This window comes from Gracilinanus agilis, chromosome 1, assembly GCF_016433145.1.
Source record: "Gracilinanus agilis isolate LMUSP501 chromosome 1, AgileGrace, whole genome shotgun sequence".
In the NCBI taxonomy this organism is placed as follows: Eukaryota; Metazoa; Chordata; class Mammalia; order Didelphimorphia; family Didelphidae; genus Gracilinanus; species Gracilinanus agilis.
The window spans coordinates 218,658,728-218,676,878 of NC_058130.1; the positions used below are offsets into that span (position 1 = coordinate 218,658,728).

Here is an 18,151-nt window from a genome sequence, read left to right on the forward strand (position 1 = left end):
CAGGAGCAAAGTTTTACATTTCTGAGGTTCACACATACTACTTCGCCATTTCCAGCATTCGAAACACTATGTATCCATGGACTTCTCTCCCAGCCCCAGCAGTATCTAGTTAACCAGGGCAGATACATCTTCTGACTCTTTCCAGCAGGCTTTGTAGTTTCACAAAACTGACTTAAAATACACAAAATAGAAAAATAAAAAAAGACCTTTGCGGTACAAGGGACAGTTTGCTGCGATGCTAAAGCATTTGACATGAAAGAGAATGGTTGCTGCAGCCCAAGGGTGATATGGTCTTTTTAAAGGACATAGAAAAAGTATTTGCACACAACACGTGAAGGATTAGGGCTAGAAGAGGGCAGAAAAGACTTCACTAGCATCTATATTGGCTCTTACAAACCTCTGAGGTGCTTAATGACTCTTGGCTCCACATACTGTTATTAAAAGGGTGGTTTAGTCACTTATGGCAAAAGATGTTTACATGTGACTCCCCCCCCCCCCCAGAAGATCAATAATACGCCATCTTGGCAAGAAAGGTGTTTGATTCTTGCTAACGAATTAAGTAACATAGATGAAAGATGCTATGATATGGCCTTAGAGGTAATTTCTTTCACCTGAAAGTTTTATACCAACAACTATGAACTCAGTTTGCACTCAGCGCACTTCAGAGAGGTTTGAATGAATTTCATCTGGGGAAATAAGTGCCCACCAAACCTCAAAAGAGATTGTCTTGAGAAACTGGGACACTTCGGTAGAGAATGATTGTAGCTATAAATCGAGCAAACGCTCTTCGCATGTCTCCACGGGCCATTTGGTTGCACCTCCAAACACATCCACGTTGTTATCGACCCAGGGAATGATATTGCCTGGCATGTTGGTGGAGCAGTTAGCAATATTCATGATTTCTTGAGCTTTTAAGACCCGATCCCATATATTAAACTGACTTAATTCTCCAACAAAGGCTTGAGTAGCATCAAATCTTCCACCCACAGTATCCTTTGGAAATAAAATAATGGATTATGGTTAGGATATGTTCTTTTGAATTGTTTTAAAAGCAACAAAATATTTGCCTACTGTGCAAACTACATCTAGGGAAGTGTCTTGAACTAAAGGTCTGTCAGTAGCGGAGCCTTAGCACATCATTCCCTCTTTCTCTGAATTCTGACCACATTCCTTTGCCTACTGCTTCAGAGAAATGGAAAAACTGGAGATCTGGAAGAGACCTCTGAGATTCCATAGTCCAATCCCCTCGTGTTTTTACATGTGAAGAAATGAGGATTATCAGGATGAAAGCTAGCTTTTGGCAGAACAGAAGTTAAAACCCAGTTCTCCTGATTCCCATTCTGGTGTTCTTTCTAAAGTTGTGCTTCTTCCCCAAAGAAGAAGAGATACAGATAGATGAAAAAAGGAAGGAAGGAAGTAGAGACGGAGGGAAAGAAAGAAAAAAAGAGAGGAAGACAGAGAAGTGGAGAGACAGAGGAGGTGGGGGAGGGAAAGGGAAGAAGAGGAGGAAGGAAGGGAGGAAGGGAGGAAGGGAGGAAGGAAGGAAGGAAGGAAGGAAGGAAGGAAGGAAGGAAGGAAGGAAGGAAGGAGAGAGAAGGAAGGAAGGAAAGAGAAGGAAGGAAAGAGAAGGAAGGAGGGAGGGAGGGAAAGAGGGAGGAATGAAGGAAGGGATGGAAGGAGGGAGGGAGTGAGTAAAGAAGGAGTTGATAAAGAAAATCAAGAGAGCCTCTTCTGAGGTGTTTGCTGACACATAGGTGGCTTAGTGGATAGAATGATAGACTTGGAAAACCTAAGTTCAAGTATTTCTGCACCTACTATATATGACAAGTGGTTTTAACCTTTCTCAGCCTCCTTGTCCTCATATGCAAAATTGGATTGTTGTAAGGATCAAATGAGATAATATATGGAAAGCACTTCGCATACTCTAAAGCTACATACAAATATGTGTATGTGGGAATGTATTAGCTATCATTATTATTCACCCATTCACAATCCAAGTGTTGCTTCCCTTCTAGTCTTCCTGTTTAAGCTCTACCTTGTGGTTGAGGTAGGATCTATGCAAATTAAAAATCAGTTGGGGAAAAAAGTCTCAGTTAACCAGTTACTGTGGTTGCTTACTTCACACAATGTTTACCAGCCAATCTGGCTGATTTTTTTCTTAGGATCACAGTATTCCCAAAGAAATTGTAAGTTCCTTTAAGGCATCCACAATGCCTTAAAACTAGTATTTGATAAATATTGATTGATGCACCCTACTGAACAGGAGCCTAGGGGATCAGCAAAGGTTTCATAGGCAAAGGTAACATGTGAGCAGAGTAATAAAAGAAACAAGGGATTTTTATGTAAACATCTCCACATTGAGAATAGAAGCAAACCAAGAGCCCCAATGTTTCACTGGTGTTTACAGTGGGGTTTAGAATGTTTGTCATTTTTGAAGAGGTTGAAATTTGCTCAAGAGCAAGAAGAAGCTTTAGTGATTCAATAAATTCAATTTAACAGATGTTTGTTAAGGGCCTATAGTATACAAAGATCTGTGCCAAGCACTAGAGAGAGATACAAAGAGTAAATAAGACATGGGTCCCTGCCCTTGTGGAGTTTACAGTCTAATAAAAGTTCATAGATTCCAATCTTCTCATTTTATATATGAGACAACTGAGGTCTACAGAGGAGAAGAGAGTAATTTGCCCAAGGTCATACAGCAGGAAGTCACAGAGCCAAGATGAGAACTGAGGTTTCCTTATTCCCAGGGAAGTGCTTTTTCCCTCACATCAGGATGACTTTCTTTAGCACCATTAAAAACGACTTCTTGTCAAAACCCAATATCTAGTCCCAGGGACCAGAGAAGCCCCTAACAATGGCACAAACACATCTTTATGAAAATATAGCATGTTAAGAGCTATGTGCTGCATACTTCATTGGAAAAAATGTAAAGCTTGTGAGATTAGAGCTGTTTCTGCTTCAGCTTTAGCTAATGCCTTCCAAGGTCATCTAACTCATGTCTCATTCCAAATAGCTTTTAACCAAAAAACAAACACGAAAAGCAGCTCATGTAAGTGCTAATGGCCCTGAAAAAATGAATGTCACTAGGCAAGGAGAGTACAAACAGATTTCAGAAGCACATCTGCTGACGTTTGTCACAATTCATCAGCTCCGCATTGTGTACTTCTGTGATCAAACCGGGTCTATCCAGCCAAAGCAAACTCCTACACAAGTATAGGGTGAAATAGGACTGGGTGGACCATGATCCTAGATAATACACAATGCTGCCTCCCCACAAGGCTGACCTTTCCGTTGATGATCTCAGATGGCTAAAAGGGAAATCAGTGGGAGAACAGGTGAACAAATTGTGCTATAATCATTTACTGTTGTGTCATCATGAAGCAAGAAATGCCACATTTGAGGAATTCAGAGAAAGTTGAGAAGATTTGCATAAATGGATGTGATAGACAGTGAACAGAACATTCACATAATAGCATCAAAAATGAAAAAGAAGAGCCATAACAAAAGACATCAGAACCCTGATCAATGTAGTCACCTATCTTCACTTAGGAGGACCATCATTAAGCATGTCTTTTCCTTCTTAACAGAGAGGAGGTGGATGATAGATGACAAACAAGGAGTATGTTGTCAAACATGGACAATATGTCTTTTGAAACTATAATTTGTTACAAGCAATTATTCTGGAGGTAGAATATGTCAGTTGGAAAATGGTATCTCTTGTGTATGTGTGTGTCTGTGTATAGAAACACAAAGTTATCCCTTCCATATCACTGGGGTTAGGGGTGCAGCACCGCCATGATCTGGAAAATCCAAGTAAATTCTTTTTGCCCTCCCTTCATACCAGAGAATAAATCTGAATTTTTCTTTTTCTTTTGTGGAGGATTTATAGTACTTTATTATAAATTTAGGATTGAGTATGCATTTCTGAGTTTCTAAAGTTTTGCTATGTCATGTGTTGGTCTTCATGTGTCATCTATGACTTCCATGAACTCCAAAAAAATTCCCATTTAATTTCTTATACTGACCTACCATATATCGAAATTGTGAAGGGGAAAGTTGAGATGGGGAAGGTCATGATGTGGAATGATAACTAGATACATAGATACACAGATAGATACATAGGCATAGATTAGATATATAGATTAGATAGATACATAGATATATACATTGATACATAGGATAGATAGATAGATAGATAGATAGATAGATAGATAGATAGATAGATAGATAGATAGGTAATCAATAACACATTTTTCAGGACAAACATTTTGAGTAGAATAGTTAGAGGTCACCATGATTTTCAGAGCAATTGTCATTCAATTAGTCAATAGAGGTCAACTTAAGTCCAATCTTCTTTGTGAAGCCTTCTACAGCAAGCCTATGGACATCTCGCTTCTTTGAATATCTTACATGATGACACTTGGCTTTGTGCTACCATTTTTTCTTCCCTTCGCCAATCCCAAAGTTCTGAAACCATGAACCATGATCAAGTCCCCTCTACTGATATTCATGGATGGAATAAGTCATGGTCCTACTTACCATCCCTATAATTTTCTGATCCAAAAGGCTGTCACTGGCAACCAGTCCCCTACATACATTTCCTCCCCCATTAGACTGTAAGTTTCTTGAGGGCAGGAACTATTTTAGACAGTTTGTGCTAGAGGCATTCAGAAAAGAGAAAGATCACTGGGAAGCGGAGCAGCCAGCCTCCTGAAGTATCTGGATGTTGACTACCACCTTGAAGGAGTAAAATTAGAATATACAAAGGAGAAGAAGAGTGGACAGACTTTGCAGAATCTAATGGACATACTATGTTTAGGGAGCAATAAGAAGACAGATCTGGTAAAAGCCAAGTGTTTAGATAGATAGATAGATAGATAGATAGATAGATAGATAGATAGACAGACAGATAGACAGATTAGATAGATGTATAAACATATATAACCAAGTGTTTATATACATATATATGTATATATATACATATATATATATATTAGAAAGCAGTGAAGATAAAGTTGGATTTGAAGAATAAGAGAAACTAATGGACTATCTTCAACATCAACCTAAGTTGCTTGAACTTGCCTGTGAAAGCAAGAAGCTATTAGAAAGTTCTGAGTAGGAGAGACACAGTAAAAATGATATTCTAAGAGGTTTTCTAAAAGTGGGAGCAATATGGATTCAGAGTGAAATGGGGAATGTGGAAAGACTACAGGCTGGAAAAACTGTTAGGAGGTCATTGTGGGTATTAGTTTTATGAAGTGAAAAGCATCTCTAGGAAGCTCCCAAGCCCCAAAAGTGTTAAGTAAATGCTGCAGAAAGTTCCTTTAATGATTGACAGCATTGTAAAGAGAAACAGCTTTGAAAGACAAGTTCTCTGATCAATACAATGACCAACTACAATCCCACAGGACCAGCAATGAAGCATGCTACCTCCTTCTGACAGAAAGGTAATAGATTTCACTCAGAAATAAATGCCACATATATTTTTGGAGATAGATAATGTGGGGATTTGTTTTGCTAAACTATGCATATTTGCAAACAAGGGTTTTGTTGTTCCTTTTCTTTTATCCAGTGAGGGAAACATTTAGGAGGGTGAAAAAATAAATTCTTGTTTATTGAAAAAAATCTTAATTAAAAAAACAAGAATGGATATAAAGCATACCTCTGTCCTTTTTTAAAGTATAGTTTTCCACTACTGCTAGGCAACAAAACCAGAGAAATTGCACTAGATTTTATTGTATTGCATGGAAACAAAAATGGTTTCAAAGAACAAGTAACAAGACATCAAAAAAAGAAATTTGACCCAAGTGCTAAAGTGGACTTGGCCAGAAGGTCCCACTTATTTTTAAATGTCCTTAAATTTGGCTAATTCAATTATTCTCCTCCTGTCAAGGTGTTTTATAGTGTCGTACCATTGAAAATGTGCCAAATGTCTTGTATATTAGGAAGAAATATCATTAACATCAAGAGTTTATTTTGCTATTAATTTAGGTATTTACACTCTGTATCTTTTAATGTACTGAGTGTTTAATGAGATCCTTATAGCATGCTAAATGCCAATTATAATCAGGTTCCCTGAAGATTAAAACAGAAGAAATGACAAGCCATCCTCAATACAACCCTTGAAATGTTACTGAGAGCCTGAAATAATAATAACTGTGACTGAATTGCTAATTTCCCACATTTAACATTTTTGCCTTGGGAAAGAATGCTTCTCTCTATACTCACCTGTTCTTGCCCAAGAATCAGAACTCCCCCAGGCTTAATTGGGTGCCAGGGCGCAAGATTTTCCCCAGTGCCAAGTTTCTCTCCATCCTGAAAGGCCTCCCACATTCCGTCCCTTGTTGTCCAGGTGACACAGATATGATGCCACTTTCCATCACTAACGAACAGAGGAAGCTGAGCCACCTGTATTAAAACAAGGGAGGAGAATGAGGTTTAAAGGACACCAATCAAGCCTTGTCTGATCTAATGTCTGTGTGTCCTGAATCTACACACAGCTTTGATTCAAAACAGGTTGGGGGAGATGAGGAAGGACAAATAAAAAAGAATGTGGTCTAGTAGTCAAATTCTGGTCAGGAGACAAGAGTTTTAGATTCTAACACTGACTCTACCAGTAACCAGCTGCTTCAACTTGGCCAAACCATTGGACCTGTCTGGGCTTTGTTGACTTATCTGGAAAATGGAAATGATAATATCTGCTCTACCTCACAGGAGATTAAATTGAGGGGAAAATGTGAACTGATATATGTATGTTGAAAAATATTAAGAAAGTAGAGTGATATAAAAATAGATGATATTTTGTAGGTAGTATTGAGGATTTCCGTTAGATCCCTTAGTGTCTGACCCCAAACTAGACATGTCTCCCTTCTCTATCTTTCAAGAGTGATGGCAGAGATGGCTAGAATGGCCAGAATGTATTCTCTCCAAAGTCAGCAAGCCTACCCAGATAATACCACCACTTTACTTAGCTGAGGAGAGTCACAGAACAAGTTGTTCTAAATATGCTATTAAAAAATTTTAAGAACTATTGGCACTTTTCTTTTTGCAAATCTCCTTTATTCAATGTTCAAAACTTTTTTAGCCAATATTGGCCTGAATTCCCTAGTCTGCCTATGAGTTCCATACCCTGGGCACTATTTCTTCAACTCCAAATGGAAAGACAGCTCACTGGATGTGCAAACAATAAATATTGAAAGCCCTTCTGCACAAATGATTAGTGTAATGGGCTAAAAGGCCTTTAAATTAAGGGGAGGGAGTAGAGATTTTAAACTGTAATTAACAGAAGGAAGTAAATTCCAGCCCAGAAAACACATTAGCAAGGGATCTTTGTAAGTATTCTTAACAAGCAGGCATGACCATGAAGCATCTGAATGCTACTGTATGTCTCCTAGCAACCCTCCGGTGCGATCCTCCCAGGGATTAGGTGTTTACAAGAGGACTAAACTGAAAAGAAAACAAGGTCCTGTGTCCTACTGTGAATTTGAATGCACCGAATGATGTTATTTTAAAACAATTAATAGCTTGCTGCAGAAGGTGCTCTGTGAAATAATGAACGCAGTGGGAAGATTTCATGACATCTCAGACTTAAGGAAAAATACTTATATATATGTGTGTGTGTGTGTGTGTGTGTGTGTCCACAAAATTGTTCAGGTAAGACAATAATCAGACTTAAAATTATTTCACTTCCAAAGATTCTTAAGAATTCTAAGGAGCTGATTCATTTTTCCTGAATCAAAGACCCAATCACCTTTGGGATCTTAGTTTCCCCAGTTCAACTCAAATCTCATCTTCTGCAGAATCTTTTCCCAGATCTCCACCATCATCACTATCCTCTTCCTCCCCCTTGGAGATCATCTTCCACTTACACAGTATTTGTCTTCTAGATCACTAGCTATTTTCCTGCTGCTTCCCTCACTTGAAATGTACACTTCCTGAGGGCAGGGACTCTTTTTTTTGCCCCTCTTCCTACAGTCAGCACTTAACACATTGCCTGGCAGAAAGTAAACAATAAATGATTGTTGACCAAGAAGACAGATCTCGGTGTCTGTCATATAATGTCATTACATGTAATGTCAGCTTCATTCCTAGAACAAAACGACATAATGGTATTTTTCTGCCCAAACAGAGAAGTGAAGAATGAGATTCTTTTTTCTAATCTAGGGCAAGCAACAGTTTGTGAGCAGAGAAGACTGCTAGCCTGGTGCATACTACCACCATTATGGCTCATTAGCTCAGTTGAGTAAGAACCTGCACAAGGGATTTCATCCCCATGTAGGCCAGTTAGTTTTGCTCTATTTGGTGGCTTCAGACCGTAACCTTAACTAAATTTAGTCAGAGTGTTAGGATGGAGGGGGGAAAATAAAGGTGAAGCAGAGGGGAGCGAGCATGGAGCAAACCCATTTCCATTACTGGAAAAAAAAACAGCTTTGTCCATAGCAGCTCAATAGCCTCCTTTTTATAAACAAGAAACAGAATTGTAATTACTACACAGGATCTAAGACTGAAAAAGGATCTCACAAGCCAGCTAGTCCAGCCTCTTCATTGTTCAGATGAAGAAAATGAGACCAAGGGATTTTTTTTCTTAAGTTTAATTGACTCGTTCAAGGTAGTAAGCATCAGATGTGGGATTGTTCTTTTTGTTTTGTTTTGTTTTGGTGTGTTTTTTTTTTAGTGACTTGCCCAAGGGCACACAGACAGGAAGTGTCTCAGGCTGACATCCTGACTTTCAGTCCAATGCTCTATCCACTGTGGCACCAAGCTGCCCCTCACACAGCAACCATCAAAAGTGGGATTTGAACCTAGGACCTCTGAACATAAGGGAGGGAGAGCTAGATAAATATGTTTAGTCTGGATAACTTGGTATGGTTATAAAAATGGGCACCCAGCTTGGTTTTTCCATTCCTCCTCGTGACAGTTTACAAGTGTTTCATGCTTTTTAAAATTTTATTTTAAACATTTTTTTTTTACCATCCCAGGATGTACTTCTTACTTGCATTACACATAAAAATTAATCACAAGTAGGTCTTACCTTGTCATTAATTAGCAATTCAATTGGGTTATTGCCCCATTCAATTAGCACAATCTCATTGGCCTGGCCCGAAACAGCATAGGAAAATGGAGTCCCAATGCCTGGGGAAGCACTGGATCTCAGCCACAGGCATATAGTGAAGGCATATAGTTCAGGCAGGGTCTTCTTAATCTTTCCATATAAGTAATTCGTGCGAAGAGGAAGAGATACCTTAAATGCATCAGGTGACTTAAACGCACTATTACCTAGAGTTGCAGAAAAAGGAAGATACCTTTTTAGTCCACAGCATAGTTTCCATAGTTGATTTTCTTCCCCTCAATCACATTGATTTTTAAGATATGAGCTGAATTAATAGAAGTTGAGTGTCTGGAAGGAGTGAGATGAGTGAATCATTTTTCTCTTTACTCATCAGACCACATCAGGAGAACCACTCTCAGTTCTGAGTGCCACCTTTTAAAAGATTTATCCAAAACCACAGTGTATCCAGGGAATGACCAGGATGCTATGAGAACTGGAAGCCACATTACAAGAACTATTTATAGGATTAGTTAAAGGAACTAAAGCTATTTAGCCTAGCCCCCATCCCAAAAAAATCAATAAAATGTATCCCAAAATAAAGGAATAAATAAAATAAATCAAGGAACTTAACTCTTTTGTTCTCTAAGAGAAGTGGTAAAGACAGGGAAATTATGGCAATCTAGATAACTGAGAGTTCTAGTTAGTTGAGTTAATGAATTTAAAACCTTACAAAGCACTACAGGAATGTAAAGCACTATCTTTGTAGTTTAGTGAAAAGCTCCCTAAGCTATAAGATGTTGCTGTACTTCAGACTAAATGAGAGAGAAGGTCAGTCTGAATTAGGGGGGACGTGGGAGTGGCCAAATCTACATCTTCAAAGATTTATAAAGTGACATCACTTTCAAGGATGCAGAAGAATCACACAAGATCAAGAAAGGTTTGCCAGTTAGAAGACAATGAAAATCTATTTTATTGTTCAGGTGAGAATAATTTCCACAGAATCTCCTCCCAAGTTAATTTCACTGATCACTGACTCAATTTCCCCATCTATAAAAATAGAAATATTAACATCTAAGGTGTTTTTTTTTTAGAAAACCAAAGGAAATAATGGATAAGAAAACTTAAACCATACAAGTAGGAAGGTTTATCATTGGAATATAGTTGGGGCAGTTTATAGTGTGCCAGGTCTGAAAGCAGGAAGGCTCATCTTCCTAAGTTCAAATCCTGCCTCAGACACTTGCTAGCTATGTGACCCCAGGCACCTCACTTAACCCTGTTGGCCTCAATTTCCTCATCTATAAAAATGAGTTAGAGGAGGAAATGGCAAACCACTCTAGTATCTTTGTCAAGAAAACCCCAAATGGGGTCATAAAGTGTCAGACATGACTGAAATGATTGAATGACCACAATAACAAACATCGCCATGAAATACTTCCTGGGTTTTAGACTCTACTCTGCTATTAACTAGCTGTGTGTGATCTTGGTTGGGCAAGGCCAATGACTCTTCTCTGGGACTTGGTTTGTTCATCTATAAAATGAAAGGACTACAGGAGATGACCTTTAAATTCTCCTCAACCTTAAAATAATCCTTGATTCTCTAAAGGCTTATATAAACTAGTGTTTCTTAAACAGTAATATTAGCTAATATTAATATATCACCTACTATGTGTCAGGCACCATGTTTGACTTCCAATTATCATCTCATTGAATCTTCACAATAACCCTGGGAGGTAGGTGCTCTTATCCCAATTTTATATAAAGAGAAAGTTAAGGCAAAGAGACATTAAGTGGCTTGCCCAGGTTCACACAGCTAGGGAGTATGTAAGGCCAAATTTGAACCCAGGTCTTCCTGACTCCAGGACCTGCATTCTATCTACTATACTACATAGCTGCTTGAAAACTGGTTGTTTTCAACAAAATTCTATGTAACCATCACAATCAAGCTTAGCCTTAAAGAAGAAATGAGTCATATAGCTGGGTTCTATAGCACCTCCCTCACTTCTTTGTAAGAGCCATGGACTAAGGAGCAGTCAGGTTACACAATGGATAGGGTACCAATCCAAGAGTCATAAGGATCTGGGTTCAAATTTGGCTTCAGATACTCCTTAGCTGTGTGAACTTGGGCAAGCCACTTAACCCTAATTGTCTAGCCCTTACCACTCTTCTGACTTAGAATTAATATTGTCAGAAAGTAAGGATTTGTTTTTTTGTTTTTTTTAAGTGATGGACTCTAGGAGTATAATGCTACTTATACCATCAGACTTAGTAGACATGCGAATTACTTTGGTTTGGTTAAGCTGATTTTTTCCCTTTTTCTGTTTATTTCATTGTCAAACAAGAAGATTCACCTGCTAGAGGAAGGCAAATATATTTGGCAACAAAAGATATTAATAAAATATTTCAAAATTTGTTTACTTAAGTTGATTAAAACTATAGTTTTGTTTTAAACTATTTACCACATTCTCTTTTTTAAAAAACAAAACAAAACAAAAATCAAACAATAACAGAGCATACCCTGTATAAATAGTTACCACAAATTCCAACTTAACAAGGTTAAGAATTCATGAGTTTTTGCTGCAAAAGTGTAACTTTCAGGGGCATTTGGGGTGAGAAGAGATGGCATGCAGATCTTGCTTAGTGAATAAACTATTCTTTGGTGAAGATATTAAGTGCTCTTGATCCCTGCTCCACCCATACACCTAAACAACAATTAACTAAATAGTGTTGTGAGGGGAGTTTATACAACTCAATATAACTAGATACGTTATAACTTAATGGTCCAACAAAAAAAGGAAACAATTGCTCTAAATATGTGATCTTCAGTGCCTACCACTGTTCTTGGCATACTTCTTGTTGCTTCAATTTTTTCTGACTGAAGGACCCCTTTGGGGCTATTTTTGGTAGAGATACTGAACTGGTTTGCCATTTCCTTCTCCCATTCTTTTGACAGATGAGAAAACTGAGACAAACAGGTTGAAGTGCTGTGTCCAGGTGACTTGCCCAGGGTCACACAGCTAGTAAGTGTCTATGGCCACATTTGAACTCAGGAAGATGTATCTTGCTGACTCCAGACCCAGTGTTCCATCCATTGCATCACCTGGTTGCCAGGCTTGTCTGGCACATAGGAAGCATTTAATAAGTGGTTATTGTTTGATGGATTCCAGGATTCTTTAGGACAAGTCAGTCTGCCTTTAGATAAATTTGCAGGTAAACTGAATTTTGGAGAATGGTTTCTTTCCCTCGGTGACTTACATTATCCTTTCAGAGATTATCTTCATTTTTAATTGATCTAAATTGAAACATCTCCTGCTATTTGAGCTGCTGCCAAACCCTGCTGAGGACTGAGTGATCTGTAAACAAGCACTCAAGAGCAGGAGAGTTGCTTCTTGTTTAAAAGAAGTCTTTGGTGATAGGAGAATCAGAGTTTTGCACATGGAAAGTGTTCAATCAATATTTGTTAAATAAACGAATCACTCATCTGATTTATCTCTTTTTCCTAAAGCTACTGTATATCCCTACACAAACAGGTTGTTTGGGGGATCTTAGGGGGGAAAAGAATTAAATTGCTAAGCCCTTGACAAGATAATACTGATTTGATTTTGTAGGTGAAAAAAAATTCAGAACAAGACTAAAATAGTAGAACAGGCAACTTTGATTTTCTGATTTAAATGAAGAGCAGAAGGAAATAAGCATTTATTAAACACCTACTAGGTACCAGGAACTGTACTAAAAGTTTTAGAAATATTAACTTCTTTGACCCTGAGAAGTAGGCACTATTATTATGCCCTTTTATGGTCAAGGAAACTGAAGCAAACAGAGGTTAAGTAACTTGCCCAAGGTCACACAGCTAGTAAGTATCAGAGGTCACATTTTAACTCAGGTCCTCCTGATGACAGTCCCACTACTCTAGCCACTATGCCATCTAGTTGCCCTAAATTTTAAATATATATAATATGTGAAATAGACTATGTCATCATATGTTTCATATTATATGTTTCATATATGATATTTGTAATAGATCATGTTCATTCTATCTAATGTTATTCTAATTCTATTCTAATATAATCTATTAATATACAATATAATAAATATGGATGATTTTTTAACATGGTGGAAAGACCTAACTCAGCGATGACCTCAGAGTCAGGAAGAGTTGGATACAATTTTCCTTTCTGATCCATACTAGCTGTGTGACCCTGAGTGAGTCACTTAATCTCAGTACCCTAGGCAACTCTCTAAGTTGCAGAGAAGGTACCAACTTGCCTTGGCAGAAGGAATTTCCTCACCTGGCAAGCTGCCCATGTCAAATACATCACTGATCCCCTATAATTTTTAAGGGGGAAGGGATCCCCACAGAACCAAGATCCTCTGATTCCACATAGCCATTATATTTCTTTTTAGTGGCAAACGACTATTTCTTAATGAAGATATTGCCATCTAATAAAAAGAAATTACTCCTCCTGCCCTACCGGGTGGGTAGGCTTGCTAATTTAATAAGCTTCACCATCTGAAATATCAGTAATTTAGTGACAACAGGCTTAATTAGAGCTGGGAGCAGCTAGGGAAGGGGTGCCATGAATGATATATCTTGATAGCCACTGTCTTTTATGTAACTGTAATAATCTTGTGAACCCAAAAGAAACCAACTGAAGGCCAATTAAGAAATTAAAAGGTCAGCCAGATACATCAGAAGCTGCAGGTGGCCAGCAGGGAGAAGGTAAGGGGAGCAAAGAGAAAACGATTGAGTCTCATTTGTGGCTCCAGGCTCTCTCTGCAGCAGATCCTGTGCCCAGTTTGCCCTAAATGTTGTCACAGATGGAGCAGGATTTCCAGTGAAGAGAAATTAGTTTGATTAGACTCTCTGGGAACTTAAGTGTTTGATTGCTTTGGGATCTCTCACCATGGGTTGTTAGGTTTTTTTGTGGGGGAGGGGTTGTTGTTATTGGGGGGAGGTGACATAGTCTCCATCTATGCAGTTTTACAAGTAAATTGCTAAGGTAGAAAAAAGAAGGGCATGTATAATGGGTATGTCAGGCCAAAAAGCAGAGCTCTGGCCTCAGTCATGCTAGTAATTTCGACCAAAACAGAGAACATGACAGAACACTTGCCTGAAGTTCCTAAGGGATGATTGCTTTTACCCACCAGGCATTTCCCAACAGACTACTCTCCTCTTCACCATATGGCTCATGGATACACTCTTTATCTTCCTTTATGACTATATGTTATTGTTGTTTGTATGCTACGGTCATCTCCCCTTGAACTTCCTTTCTTTTCTGTTTATTATTCTTATTTTATTTCTAAAACATATTATTTAATATGGAAATAGGTCTTGATCAATGATACATGTAAAACCCAGTGGAATTGTGCATTAGCTATGGGCAAGGGAGTTGGAGGAGAAGGAAAGAACATGAATCATGTAACCATAAAAATATTCTAAATTAATTAATTAAATAAAGATTTTCAATCCAAAAAATATTATTGAGAGCTTGTGTTTTTTTAATATCACCTTCTTTTCTGAGTCTATCCTTTCTCCTTCCCCTACCTAATGTGCCATTCCTTATCTATTGTTATTGTTCAGTCACATTTGGGGGTTTCTTGGCAAGATTACTGGGGTGGCTTGCTATTACCTTCTCCAGCTCATTTCACAGATGAGGAAACTGAGGCAGTTAAGTGATTTACCCAGGGTCATATAGCTAGTAAGAGTCTCAGCCCAGATTTGAACTCCTCAAGATAAGTAAGCCTTCCTAATTCCAAGCCCAATATTCTATCTACTGAGAAACCCAGCTGCCCGTGTATGGTTTACCAGGCTTGTTTTCTATTTGAGTTTGATATCATTAGACAAGATGGTTTCTAACATTTCTTCTAAGTCTATGATGAAAATGCAAAAGAAATTAATCTATTGAAATCATTAGTATTCATGAAACTTGTCCTGCATTCCAAAGTCAATTCAGCTGTTTAAAGAATAATATTGTGAATTATACATTTTTATGCCCCTTCTTCTATCCTGTTATTAATGAACATATCTATCTGTATGCCAAAAGAAAGAAAAAAAAGGAGTATACTATTTGCTGTTAGGTCCAGGTGGGAAGAAGTTTAAAGTCATACTAATATGAGGCTTAGGGATTATCCATTGGTTTCATTTATTCCTAGCCCTTTTCAAGGGAAGTTGTTATAATTCCTTAATATTTTGTCAACATTGTATCTTTTTGTAATTTGCCTAAATACTAGTCACCAATCAAGATTATCTGAGATCATCAATAACAAGAGACTTAAATAGAATATAAGTATAAATAATAAAAGAAGCATTCTGGCACCTAGCACAGTATTCTTCAAAGAACATAAGCTTAAAGTTTGCTGAAGGAGAAGACGGATGAATGGATGGGCAGATGGATGGATGGATGGATGGATGGATGGATGGATGGATGGATGGATGGATGGATGGAAAGATGGATGGATGGAAAGAGCATTAAACTCAAGGGAAATGGAACCTAGATCCCACCCTCCCATTAACTCACTTGGGTGACCTTTGCTAAGTAATTTTATCCTGGTAGGCATAAGTTTCCTCCTCTATTAAATAAAAAAGTGGGGGAATTATACTAAATAATCTCTAAGGTTTCTATGAATCTGAATCTTTGGATTGACCTAGAGACAGTAACAATGTAGAAACACAAGTCTCCTGTAGGTCAAACTAAATGTTTATATTTTATTCCTATGGAGATATATTGGATTTTTTTTTAAACCCTTATCTTCCATCTTGGAGTCAATGCCGTGTATTGGTTCCAAGGCAGAAGAGCATTAAGGGCTAGGCAATGAGGGTTAAGTGACTTGCCCAGGGTCACACAGCTAGGAAGTGTCTGAGGCCAGATTTGAACCTAGGACCTCCCATCTCTAGACCTGGCTCTACAATCCACTGAGCCACCAGCTGCTCCCCCTCCCCCCCAATACTGGATTTTTAAAAGTAAAATCGTCCTAATGATGGAAGAAAAAGAAAATGTCCTTATTATTTTGTGTCAGTCAGAAACCAAACAAGTTCTGAATGAAAGGACACAAGCATTTATTAAGTACCTAGTATGTCCCAGGTACTGTACTAAGCATTTTACACTAACTGATCCTCATAACACATCTGGAAGATAGGTTCAATTATTATCTCCATTTTATAGATGAGGAAACTGAGTTAAACAGAGCTTAAATGACTTGCCCAGGGTCACATAGCTAGTAAGTATTTGAAGTCAGATTTTAATTCAGGTCTTCTTGATTACAGACTTAGTGCTCTAACTGGAGGGGGGAAGGAGGCAATGTGAACTGTAACCCCAGCTATATCATCTCCAACAGAGATTTAATGATTTTCAGCACTCTGGCCAAATTAGTCACTTATGATGGTGAAAAAGATTCTAGCTAGCACATTCATTAAATCAAAAAATATTTACTGAATGCCTATTCTGTAAAAGGGTTCTGGACTAGGTAGTGTGAAAATTACAAAGATGACCATGATTAAATGGCCTTCAAGGACTTCAGACCTGCCCTGTCTGCCTTCTTTATGCAATTTCCTAAAATAGCAATTTATGGGCAGCTAGGTAGGGCAATGGATACAGTGTTGGGCCGAAGGTCAGGAAGATTCATCTTCCTGAGTTGAAATCTGGGCTCAGACACTAGCTGTATGACCCTGGGCAAGTCATTTAAACCTATATGTGCCTTAGTTTTCTCATCCATAAAATAAGCTGGAGAAGGAAAAGGCAAAAAAAGTTCCAGTATCTTTGCCAAGAAACACCCAAATAGGGACATGATGAGTAGGACAAGATGGAAACAACTGAAGAAGAAGAAGAAGAAGAATAGTTTGGACAAAATTATCTTGAACAAGTCACTTCTCTATAGGCCTCAGTTTCTCCAACTGCAGAATGAAGAAGTTGGATGAGAGGTCTAAACTAAATGATAGTATCCAAACTTTAAATCCTATAAACCTATGAATTTACTGATCAGTTAGAAACTAAAAAAGAAAAAGAAAAAGAAAAGCTACCTCTTTCTAACTCAGAAACTCTTTCCAGGAGTGCATTTAGTGCTGTCTCTGTCTTCTGTCGATGAGCTGAAGTCTCATTATGAAGCAAAGATTTTTCATCCTCAAGTTCAGCCACTTTGCTTAAAAGCTGGCGTTCCAGCTCCCCAAGCCTCCTCTGAAGCATCTCTCGAAAGTCATTAGGTAGAACTGCATATGACACATTGACACGTAGTTGGTGCTTTAAGAGAGAGAGAGAGAGAGAGAGAGAGAGAGAGAGAGAGAGAGAGAGAGAGAGAGAGAGAGAGAGAGAGAGGTATTTATGCCAGTTGAAAAGAAAAACTGTGAAATTTAAATCCAATGGCACAACCACTAGGGAGAAGAGTTTCCAAAACATAAGCATTAAATTATACCAACAGTGGGAAGGAAATGGTTTACTTGTATGCTCTGTTGAAAATGACTTTCACTAAACTAGGGATTATTTTTTGCTACAATATTTGAAATTCATGAACCTCTTTATCTCTTGCAAAAGTTTTTTTTTTCCTTACTAAATATGTAAACTTCTAACCAATTATTGAAACTTACAACCTCTTTGGGTCATATTTACCCCTCCCCTCCCTCTTCTCCCCACAAAAGAAACAACCTTGACTTTTTAAAATGCAAATCAAAATTCTCTCAAAATTAATAGAGAAATTATAACAGATCGAAATCTTTAATGCTGTGTAAAAGGAGATGAACAGGTATCAAGGGGACATTAATGTGATTTAAAATGCTTTAAATTCTAGAAATTAATATTTTAAATGTTCTTAATGAATATTAATCTTTATTTCTGTTGAATTCTTTCATCTAGTTTAGACCTCATCATTAAGTGACGTGTCAAATATCTACAATTACTCCAATATTTGGACATTATATCACAGAAAACTCTGAAGTGATTTCATGGTCATTACTGTTTATCATTCAAACCTTATGTGTAGCTGATAGAGAAATGTTCTCAATAATTTTTCTATTTATTCTAAAATGCAGAAAAACTTCAATTCCTAGGCAAATAAGGTCAAATTAGAGACTAAAACCTTTTTTTTCTCCATAAAAGTTCAAAGCTATTCTGAAAA

At 37.8% G+C, this 18,151-nt stretch overlaps 1 protein-coding gene across 1 annotated transcript in view; it reads right to left on the reverse strand.

Moving 5' to 3' along the window:
* Positions 1 to 765: 765 nt before the first annotated feature.
* The window catches only part of NPTX2 (neuronal pentraxin 2), a 22,475-nt gene continuing 5,089 nt past the window's right edge, over positions 766 to 18,151 (reverse strand). Inside the window, exons 3-5 of the mRNA XM_044657438.1 lie at positions 9,032 to 9,276; positions 6,229 to 6,408; positions 766 to 993 (exon numbers count right to left, since the gene is read on the reverse strand). Coding sequence (XP_044513373.1) covers positions 766 to 993; positions 6,229 to 6,408; positions 9,032 to 9,276 — 653 coding nt within the window. The remainder of the gene's footprint in view (positions 994 to 6,228; positions 6,409 to 9,031; positions 9,277 to 18,151) is intronic.